General features: G+C 46.2%; 1 protein-coding gene across 4 annotated transcripts in view; it reads right to left on the minus strand.

The window, feature by feature from the left end:
- Positions 1 to 11,309, minus strand: part of FRMD5 (FERM domain containing 5) — a 368,282-nt gene that overhangs the window by 41,826 nt on the left and 315,147 nt on the right. For 2 of the 4 annotated variants that reach the window (XM_011941169.1, XM_011941171.1), the window contains 2 exons: positions 8,445 to 8,487; positions 8,137 to 8,215 (listed from right to left, as the gene is read on the minus strand). In XM_011941169.1, coding sequence (XP_011796559.1) covers positions 8,137 to 8,215; positions 8,445 to 8,487 — 122 coding nt within the window. Of the gene's footprint in view, positions 1 to 6,382; positions 6,492 to 7,657; positions 7,960 to 8,136; positions 8,216 to 8,444; positions 8,488 to 11,309 lie in introns of all 4 variants that reach the window. The other 2 variants (XM_011941172.1, XM_011941170.1) reach the window with 2 other exon arrangements.

The following is an 11,309-nucleotide window of genomic DNA, read 5'->3' on the forward strand; positions in this document are numbered from 1 at the left end:
AGCCCGCGCCCGCCAGAACTAGCAATGGCCCAGGAGCACCCTGCGCAGCCCCGGTTCCCGCCCACACCTCTCCTTCCACACCTCCCCGCAAGCAGAGGGAGGCGGCTCCGGCCTCAGTCAGCCCAGAGAGGGGCTCCCACGGTGCCGTGGCAGGCTGAAGGGCTCGTCAAGCGCCGCCAGAGTGGACACCGAGGCCGAGGAGGCGCTAAGAGTGAGGGCTGCTAGCACATTGTCACCTCTCACTTGCACTATAAATGCTTTGCAGTTTCACTAGTTGGATGGACCCTGTCACAGTGGAATGGAATTGATGACTTTCCATTTTGAAATGTCTTCACAAGGAGTGTGGTCTTTATTGCTCTTCTTAGAAGACCTGTAAGATTATGAGGACCATCAATCCCTTGAGTGGGTCACCTACCATGGTGGCTCCTTGGCCAGAGAGCATCTCTGGTGACTTACAAAATATTTCCACAGATTCTTTGATAATCCTAATTTCATGAGGTAGAGCTTAATTCCTTCTCTTTGAGTGTGGCTTAGACTTGGTGACTCACTTCTATCAACAGAATAAAGCATGAGTGAGTGTCTGACTTCTAAGGTCATAAAGTCATTGCAGCTTCCTCCTTGTTCTCTTGCCCTTGGATCACTCGTTTTTCTTGAGGTTGCTTCAGCATTCCTATAGAAAGGTCCATGTGGTGAGGAACTGGGGCCTTTGCCAACAGCCAGCAAGGAACTGAGGCTTTCGGCCAACAGCCATTTGAGTGCCCCATCGTGGAAATGAAGTCCCCAGCTCCAGTCAAGCCTGTGGATCACTGCAGCCCCAGCCAACCTCCTGACTGCAACCTCGTGACTGACCCTGAGCCAGAACCACACAGCTAAGCTGCTCTTGAATTCCTGACCCACAGACAATACTCTGAGACACTTAAATGCTTGCTATTTTAAGTTAACTTTTATGATGCAGCATCCCTAGGGGAGTAATGAAAATGTAGTAAAATTCCTTTAAATTCTAACAGTCTGAACCAAAAAGAAATTGACCCCTCCCTGGATAATTGGCGGTTTCCACTGTTTCTGTTTTCAGGCTGAAGAATAAAATAGAGGATTCCGTGTCCACTTGACCATGTAAAAGTGCTCAAGAGGAAGAGGGCTGTTGATGGTGCAACTTTCAGGAGGTGGTAGGAAGGGGTCCTAGCAGGTAACTCTGAGAGGCTCGGGCTTGGAGATTCATGCAATTAACAAACAGAAACGAGGGAGCAACCAAGCCTTCTTCTCTCTTCAGGGCTTACTACTCAAAGTGTAGCCCACATATCAGGGGTATCAGCATCACCTGAGAGCTTACTGGAGATGAAGAATATAGGCCCATCCTACACTTACACCTACACCTTTTAACAAGATCCCCAGGTGATTTGTGTATAGATTAAAATTTAAGAAGCTGTCCTAAGAAAATTCAAAAGCAACCTTCTAACCACAGCAGGATGGACTGCCTTCCTCAGAGCAAAGGGAAGGTGAGTCTTAATCTGGAAGTTAATAAGAACCCATCCTCTCACTCCCATCAACCCTACTCTGCTCAAATGTTTGCCAAGAAAAACTAAAGGAAAAAAGACATGTAGAGTGAATAAGATGGATCTACCAAATCAAGCTCGTCTTCATTCTGCTTCCCACAGTGAAATGCCAAACGGTGTGTGGGAGAAAGTGAGTGAGCACTTCTCTGCCTCTCACTGTTCCAACTCCCACCTTCCACAGGCTTCAGCAGGATGGTGGATGCAAACCTTTTGCCCCTTACTCACTGATCACTCCCTGGACCTGGATTCATGCATCATGTCTTCCATGTTTCTCTGCTTGTCTGTGTCCAAAATTCAGGGACTGTACATATTGGACTAAAGGAGATATTGCAAAGGGATAATATGGATAATATGGCTCTGGGCAGTGATTCTCAACGTGGCAGAGAGGGGAACATCTTCCAGGGGGAGCCCGTCAGAATCCTTATGTGTCGGGGGTGCTCCTGTGGTTTGAAAAGGCCCCTTTGGGCCAGGTGCGTTGGCTCACACCTGTAATCCCAGCACTTTGGGAGGTCGAGGTGGGTGGATCACCTGAGGTCAGAAGTTTGAGACCACCGTGGCCAACATGGTGAAACCCCATCTCTACTAAAAAAAAAAAAAAAAAAATTAGCCAGGCATGGTGGTGTAGGCCTGTAATCCCAACTACTTGGGAGAGGCTGAGGCTGCAGAATCACTTGAACCCAGGAGGCAGAGGTGGCAGTGAGCCAAAATCGCACCACTGCACTCCAGCCTGGGTGACAAGAGCAAAACTCCATCTCAAATAAAAAAAAAAAAAAAGAAAGAAAAGGCCTCTTTAAAGTTTCTGATTTGCTCCCCTTCTCCTCCCACCCAAGGGAACATGATCCTGCTCACAATGAGAACCACTGTCTTTCTAAGGCATCATTATTGATGGCAGGTAATGGCCTCAGGTGAACTGGAATGGAAACAAGGCTTTCCACTGGTGGGCCAGGTTCCTTTTGATTTCTGGTGATAAAAACAGCTGCAGGGAGGTTAAAGGCAAGGCCACGGGGCATTCTCAGACAATGTCATAGAACTAGATGGGAAGAGGGAAAAGGGTACACCAGTATCCTTAAGAAACAAACCATAGTTGAGGACAAGAGGAGATGAGCTCATGAAAGAATCAACTGACAGCTTCAAGAGAGCGAGCGAGCTGCACCGGGGCTCCCCCTCCTCTTTCTGCCACAGTGGCTTCCATCAAGCTTTGTGTTTGGTTCATTTAAGGAGATAACCAGTGACTCAGTGTTGTTGGTGGAAATATATTCCACATGACTCATAGCATCCTTAGACCCATTCACAAGAGACCCTGGCATGTTCTCCCCCGCCACACAAGGGCCTAAGGAAGACTATCTTGTTGCCTGGGGCACTATCTCCAGGGCCACTGTGTGTTGCCAGGCAAGGGATCAGCCTGCTGGAGCTGCCCGGTGCAGCCCTCCTGAATCTCTGAACCTCAGAACATTTCATAGCCAAGGAAATAGAAGTCCAGAGATGGAGAGTGACTTACTTGAGGTAACACAGCAATCAGAATCCAGGCCTTCTGACTCAGCCCAGTGCCTTTTCTAGCCCCATGGTAATTCACTCAGTTATCAGATTAGTCCTCATCCAAGTCAGGAGAACCCTTTGTTATCAGAGAGAAATTCTCACTGGGACCAAGGGAGAAATCAGTTCTAGACCAGATTTAGGAGAACAAGCTTGCTTCTGAGGAAATCGGGTTTTTGGTTTTTAAACTCTGCTGATCTCTTTCTGGCCTCAGAGAGGCTTTACCTCACCTCCATTTTTGTTTGAATGCTAGTGTTGTCCTAAATTGATTGGAGTGTGAATCAGGGCAGAATGAGCAAGAGCCTGCAAGATGCCAGGGAAAACCTGAGCTTTTGTGTAACGCGAACATCTCTCCAGGGTGTTGGCTTTGGCATAACGTTGTCTGATATCCCAGGGTGGGGATGAGCCCACAGGCATTTCCAGAGTTTAAGGCTGTGAACTGTGGAAAGCACTGGAGGCTCCTGGAGAGTTTTTTCCAGAAGATCCTTTGGCCTCACCTTCCCTTCAAATAGATTCTTTTTCAAAGGGATTCTTTCCTTCAAATAGCTTCCTCTATTTACTATTTCCTTTTTCCTGACTATAATTATAGTCAGGTTGTAGTATGTCTTCCTCTCCCATATTAGACTATAAGCTCCCTGAAGTCAGAGAGTATGTTGTATTTACTTTTAACATTCTTCTAGAGAGCCTAAACATCCTGTGCCTAGCTTATCCATCCGTCCATCCATCCACCTGACACTTACTATATGTGCCAGGCACTGTCACAGGTGCTGGGAATGCAGTAGGTAACAACCCAGAGTCCTGTTAATGGAGCTTACATTTCAATGGGGGAGATGACAAAATAATAACAAAACAAAATAACAATAAAGACTCACATTTACTGAGTGCATGCTGTGTGCCCTGTCTCACATGCCCTCTTTCATTCAGTCCTCCCAGCAACTCTATGAGGTGACTACCTTTTTTTTTTTTTGAGACAGAGTCTTGCTTTGTTGCCAAGCTGGAATACAGTGGTGTGATCTCGGCTCACCGCGACCTCCACCTCCTGGGTTCAAGTGATTCTCCTGCCTCAGCCTCCTAAGTAGCAGGGATTACAGGCACGTGCCACCACGCCTGGCCAATGTTTTTTGGTTTTAGTAGAGACAGGGTTTCACCATTTTGGTCAGGCTGGTCTTGAACTGCTGACCTCAGGTGATCTGCCCACCTCGGCCTCCCAAAGTGCTGGGATTACAGGTGTGAGCCACTACGTCCGGCTGGTGACTACCATTTTAATCCCTGTTTAATGGATGAGGAGACTGAGTGCTTAGAGATACTGTTGCTTGCCTTGTCACAGAGCTAGTTAAAGAACAACCTGGGATTTGAAGCCAGCTCTTTCTGACTTCTTAGCCCAGGGGTTGGCAAACTACAGCCTGCTGTCATAGTTTCCAATGAAATAAAATTTTACTGGAACACAGCCTTGCTCATTCATTTATGTATCGTCTATGGCTGTTTTCACACTACAATGACAGAATTGAGTAGTTGCGACAGAGACCATATGGCCCGACAAGCCAAAAATACTTACTATTTGGCCCTTTACAGAAAAAGTTTGCCAATCCGTCTTAGCCTAAGCTAGGCTCAAATGATGTTCATTGAAGGAATAAGTGACCTGATGACTCCATTCATTCATGTTTGTATTTATTCATTCTATTAACATTTTTTGGAGCACCTGTTGCGTGTCAGACATTTTGCTTCCTTGGACAGTGGGGTCCCATTTGCAGTCAGTTTGTTCTCTTACTTGATCTTCCCAAAGAGTTCATACACCTGCAATCCCTGTTAAAAGCCAAATCTGTTACCTGATTTCCCATTTTCTTTGCCTTGTCTCTAGCCTAGACAAATGACAAAAGAAATTAATCAGGATTTGGCAACTAAATTTATCATCTGGGAAGAAGCCAAGAGATAAATTGAAGCAAATTCTGTACTTCCTACTTCATCCCCTTCTCTCAGTCTGGCTTTATGGGAATGGCTGAGATGGCAGTGAAATTTAGGACCTATATTGCCTGGAAAAAACACACTGACAGCTAAATTAGTTTGGCAGCAAGGTGGGATGGAGGGCTGTAAGCCAGGGATGAATTACGGGTGTTGAGTGAGGCTGGGGCTAGTATCTACTCTCTTAAGATTAGTAGGGATGTGAATGAGGAGAAAAATGCAGCTAATTCCACAGCCTCACAGAATGCCCCAGGGAGGGAGAGGCACAAAGACTGCAAATCAGGCCCAGGCACCTGTGGTTCACACTCCTGACAATGCTGGAAAATTGCATACTAGGTAAAGAATGCTGCTGAGGTTGAGAGAGAGGGGAAGATTGCCCAAGATGGTTAGCACACATGCATGCAGATGGAGAGGAGCTCATTATCTTGCCAGTGTCCTTGAAGTCCGCTGACTTGGTGAAAGGCCTGGCCATGGTCCTAATGCTGTGCTTACCAGGACTTGGATGATTACCTGGGATAGCTTTCTCTTTCAGGACTCAGAAATTAGCTGCTTAAGTTTTAGGATTCTAGCTCATGGGGAAAGGAGACAGAGGAGGAGTGGAGATTATTAGAAAATAAGTGCCTTTCACATAAACAAGGGAAAAAGCCAGTACTAACTGTACTTGTGCATGATGCAGAGCCCCTGGGGCCTATGGACTCTGTAATGAATCTGGCAACGAAATATTGAGCCTTTGCTCAGTGTTAGGCTCACTCTGGGTGTATTAAGAAGTATAAGAGGCCGGGATAGTGGTTAATCCTCCCGACAACTCTATGAGGTAGATATTATTATCCCCATTTTATAAATGAGTAATCTAAGGTCAGAGAGGTTAAGCATCTTATTTCCAAGGCTATACAGCGAACAAGTGACATAAGTAAGATCTGAGCTCCCAGGTCTATGCTGCTTCTTGGGTAGGAAGGTCTGTCCATTCATATAAGATAGTGACACTGGATTTAGAAAATTGTATTTTTTTGTTTTTTTTTGAGATGGAGTTTCACCCTTGTTGCCCAGGCTGGAGTGCAGTGCCACGATCTTGGCTCACTGCAACCTCCGCCTCATGGGTTCAAGTGATTCTCCTGCCTCAGCCTCCCAAGTAGCTGGGATTACAGGCGCCTGCCACCACGACCAGCTAATTTTTGTATTTTTAGTAGAGATGGGCTTCACCAAGTTGGCGAGACTGGTCTCGAACTCCTGACCTCAGGTGATCCACCCGCCTCGGCCTCCCAAAGTTCTGGGATTACAGGCGTGAGCCACCACGCCTGGCCTGAAATTTTAAACATAGTGGTTCTACCCTTACCTACCTAAAGCCTTAGGTAGGGTGTCTATGATTTGGATGGATTTGGTTTTCTGAAGCAAAGCAAGAGCCACCTCTACTTCCATGTAGATGAGCAGAGCCTGGAGCTTCTATGCCTCGTAAGAGACATGAGATTTGGTTCTAGCTACTATATGCACTGTCTTCAGTGCTTCACAATAGGTGGGCATACACTGCCCTATGCATCTGCAGGAAACAAGCCCTCTTGACCCTTCTGACTCCATCAGAAGATTTCCCTCAACTCCCATGTGAAGGGCCCATGAAGAAGCCACTTTTCTCCCCGTCCCATTTCCTTGTTGCCTTTGCACTACTAATTCCTGCTTTTGCCCGCTCCTCGCCCCATTTCCTGATTTCCCCTCTTAGAGAAATTTTTGCTCCTTTCACCTGGCCTGCTCTTTAGATCGGGAAATGAAAATAATTCTGGCCGGGCACGGTGGCTCACGCCTGTAATCCCAGCACTTTGGGAGGCCAAGGCGGGCAGGTCACGAGGTCAGGAGTTCGAGACCAGCCTGGCCAACATGGTGAAACCCCATCTCTATTAAAAATACAAAAAAAAAAAAAAAACAGGTGGCAGGCACCTATAGTCCCAGTTACTCAGGAGGCTGAGGCAGGAGAATCGCTTGAAACCAGAAGGCGGAGGTTGCAGTGAGCTGAGATCACACCACTGCACCCAGCCTGGGCAACAAGAGCGAAACTCCGTCTCAAAAAAAAAAAGAAAAGAATTCCATATTCTTTCCTCTTTCTTCCTCCTCCTTTTCTGTCTTTGGAATTTTCCCAAGCAGTTTAGGATCTAGGAGTGGATCTCAAAGCCTTATAGGATAAATGGTCTATATGGCTGGCAATATCCTCATTCCCACGTTTGCTGTCTCCAAGGTCTTAGGGAAGGGGTTAGCGCTGACAGTGCTGTCTCTTCCTCAGCTCTAGGATTCCCTGGCATCACATCCTCACCTATGGTCCTGCCTTCTACAAAGTAACATCAAGGTTTTGCTTATGTCAAAATTAGGTCTTTCTAATATAAAAATTAGGGATCCCTGTTGTAGAGTTCTTGAATCTCTGAGGTGAGGCTTTCAGAGTAAATTTGGCTCAGACACACAAAATCCTGGGGAAGCTTTGAAGCTCTCACTCACTGACCCTCTTTTAGGATGGCTGTAGGCAGAGAGATTCTTTCTCATCCTCAAGTGGCGCTGGATAGATAGGATGCATTCCACGCAGCTGTCTGCCTGCCACAGAACATGATTCCCACAGTAAAGAGCTGATCATGAACCTGATCCAACAGCACACTAGAGTTTACCCATTTTGATTTAAAATCTTCAGTATCTCCTAGCTTATCTTTCGGTGTGATGCCTTGGCATTTTCCAAGTATATCCATTAGACCACCTGAAACTGTTTTCAACCCCCAAAATAAGCAGCGACATAGCTCTCTCCAAAAATGCCCACAGTGGCCTCATGATAGGTAAAAGAAAAGATGCTTCTGATTAGTTACTGCAGATCCCTTTGAGAGTGACCAGTTCAAGATGTAGTATTCACACTTCTTGAAGCAAAGAAGTCTGCTCTGTTCCAGCTGCACTGAGGGTACACAAAGAAAGCATGTGGAAATGAAATACAGAAGTCATTATATTTAGGAAGAGTTCCTTGCCTCTAAGACTTAGGCGCTTCCAAACGAGAGGCTCTAAGAGGTCACCATCCCCCTTTCCTATGCTCTCCAACAGGTCCTAATGGCTGCAGGAAGCATGTTCACCTCACCTGGTTATTTCTTCTTTCAGAGCAGCAGGGTCTGCAGGATAAAACTTCACACGGAAGCACATGGTGAATGGAGGCTGGGCTGCAGAGAAAAAGAGGTGCCCATCAGGGAAGACCCTCACCCAGAAGAGGACAGGGCTCTACTGCCCACTAGCATGAAGCATCAGAAGAGAACCCTCACATATTTAGGGCCAGCTTATACTGAGAACAGTGGGAAAGTATATATGTAGACCAAAACTTGCGGCAAGTGGGAGGTTTCATGCCACCCTCCCCAGGGCTGTGGCTTGAGTCTTTTCATGGAGAATACTTACATCTCAATTGCTTCACCACAGACTTGGTAAATTCCAGCCAATGCTGAAACAGAGAACACAGAACATGAAAACCCTAATGAGAAGGGCTGTAAAATATAACTTGTTTTCTCCAACTTAGAAAACTAGACAGATTGTAGCCTAGGGTGAAAGCAGCCCAAAAGCTTGGAAAGATAAGTTTGGAGAGTAAAGAGTGACATGATTTTCTGAAATGAGCTCCCATGAAGCCAGCTGTGAAGGGGGGAATAGTTCCAGCTTCAGATGCCATTTCTGGGCTTCCCTGGAAATGCTGTCTTCTAAAGCAGGGTGCCAAAGTTCTCAGCCATGTTTTTGGCATGCGATTAGGCACAAGCAACTGCATGTATGTGTGGCGGGGACAGAGCCCCACCTGGGTTGAGTTGGGAAATACTGACTTTAATGGGTGGTGTGTGTGTGTGTGTTATGCAGCAGCTTTTTTTTTCTTCTTTTGGCAGCAGAGTGGGGATAGAAGATATTGGTAGCAACTCTAGAAAGCAGCGATAAGTGGAAATTTCCTAAGTCAGGGATGGCTGGTATATATTCCATCTTTCTTTGAGTAACATAAATTGCCAACCCTTGTGTTAGAAAACACATACTCAAGATTCCTTGGCATCCAGCAATGTTTTAAAATCTAAATCTCAAATGATAACTAACCACAACCAACGTGTAGGATAGTACCCTTTTCCCCTTGGATTTTGAAGGAGGCAGGACACAGAGGCAAAATACATTTTCCCATGGTACTTAAATGTTTGGGGGAAGCAATGAAACCATTCTATATGTGTTTCTTAATTCTACATGGGTCCTTTATAAAATTTATTATTGATGTTTGTTGCTTTTTGCTAATCAGGATTAGGTAGGACTGCTATTAATTGGGGTTTGATTATCCAGAGGTAACTTAACATTGCCAGATGTAAGCTCCATGAAGGCCCAGAACTGTCCGTCTTGTTTACAAATGTATCACCAGTGCCTAGCACAGAGTTCAATAGGTAGCTGCTGAATGGCAAAGGGACTGGGCCCATACTTCCTTCTTTTCTGGCTACTTCCATTTAGTGTAATGTCTTGGCAGAGTCCTCCCTCTGGCAGGAGAGCAGCCAGGGCCCTGCAGTCAGCATCCTGGCCTCCCTTAATTCCCAGTGATCACCTTCTGGGCTGGGCCATGGGTCATGCAGTTAATGGACCCACTAAGAGCCAGTTCTTCCGTCAGCTCCACATGGATAATCTGGGCTGACATTCTGCTCTCCTGCTTCTGCTGATCTGAGTTCCCATGAGGCTGGCAACTCATTATAGCCACTCAATGTGGTTAAGAGGTCCTTCTCACATTACACGGCCCACCGCGGCTCAGCTTCACAGGGAAGCAAAGGCAAGAGATGAAATTGCTCAGAAACAACTGGGATTCCAGGGTATGCCTGTGAAGACGGAGGAGGCCTATCTGTTCAGAGCACACTGGGGTTGTGGACAGTTAGGAGAACATCAGTACACAGAACACCAACACCTCTAGACATTAGACTGATAGATTAAAAGAAATAAACAAAGGAAGGTAGAAATTAATGACTGTGAGATGCATTATCAGCAGAGGGCAGATAAAGCTGAATGACAAAAGGCTATTCCCCTTGGCAACAGCTGGAAAGAAGATTTTAGTTTTATTGTAGTGAGGGCTCAAGAAAGGACTGAGGCTGGAAGAGAGGAGCAAGGGGTAAGAAGGGACTGGAGAGCTGTCACAGTCGATCCATAGGATTTGGAGTCTGGCAGAGAAATCTTGAGAGGAACCCAAGAATATGGTGACGGCTAGAGTGGCTTTTTGTAAATGCCTGACCAAATCAGTCCCAGATTCACTAGCAAACAGACAACATGGGCTTAGGGAGGAAGGATTAAAAGAAGAGGAAAAGAAGATTCAGAGAGGAGGGTTTCCTCCTCTATGTGAGTGAATGGGCCAATGTGGCACAATCTTCAGACTCTCGGGACTTGAAAGGGTACAAAGCAGAGGCCAAGAGAAGGTGGAGGCCCTGGGCCTGAGTCAGCAATCCTGGGGAAGGAGAGTGAGGACAGCTCCTCCAGGAGAGACCAGGAGAGCTTCCAGATGCATGAAGGCTCCTGCAGAGCAAGCAGTGACATGGGGATGGATGTGAGTGCTGGGTTCGGACTGTCTTGAGACCCAGGGAAGGAGGTTTATTTTAGGCCGTTACAACCTGAGGGAGCAGGGGAGCTCAGCTCCTCCATCCTACCATGAATCAGTGGACTAAGGACAACTCTTTACAGGTCCCCATTTCCCTACAAACCCTCAGATACTCTCTCAAGTCTCTCTGCTCTCCTTAACCCCTCCCACAAGGCACAGAATTACACAACTTTCAGAGGCTATCAGTTATACATTCAGCACGGAATCTCAGAAACCACATTGTCCCTGGAGTCAAACAGGTCTGAGCTTGAGGCTGGCTTTGCCACTTACCTTGGGGAAGTTACTTAACTTATCTGAGATTTTATTTACTCATCTGGAGAACAGATATTATCATTAGGGATACTCATCTCATTTCGTCAAGGATGAGATGGAATAACACACGTGAAGCTCTTAGCTTAGTGCCTGACACAACTCAGTGAGCAGTGTACATCAGCTGGAAGAACTAGGTTTGTGTGCAGCGCAGAGCCTGGCAAGCAGTAGGAACTCCATAAATGTTTATTTCTCCTCTTTCCCATGTTCTTATCTCTCTCTAGCTCCTTCTCATATTCTTCTCATATGTGGACCAGATCCACATATTCTCTTACTCTCCTCAAGCAAGTTCTGACCTAACTAAAAAACCAATGAACAGGATACATTTTGGCTTTTTTTCTTCATATACCACTACTCTAGGGGATGAA

Source organism: Colobus angolensis, unplaced genomic scaffold (genome assembly GCF_000951035.1).
Source record: "Colobus angolensis palliatus isolate OR3802 unplaced genomic scaffold, Cang.pa_1.0 Scaffold199, whole genome shotgun sequence".
NCBI lineage: Eukaryota > Metazoa > Chordata > Mammalia > Primates > Cercopithecidae > Colobus > Colobus angolensis.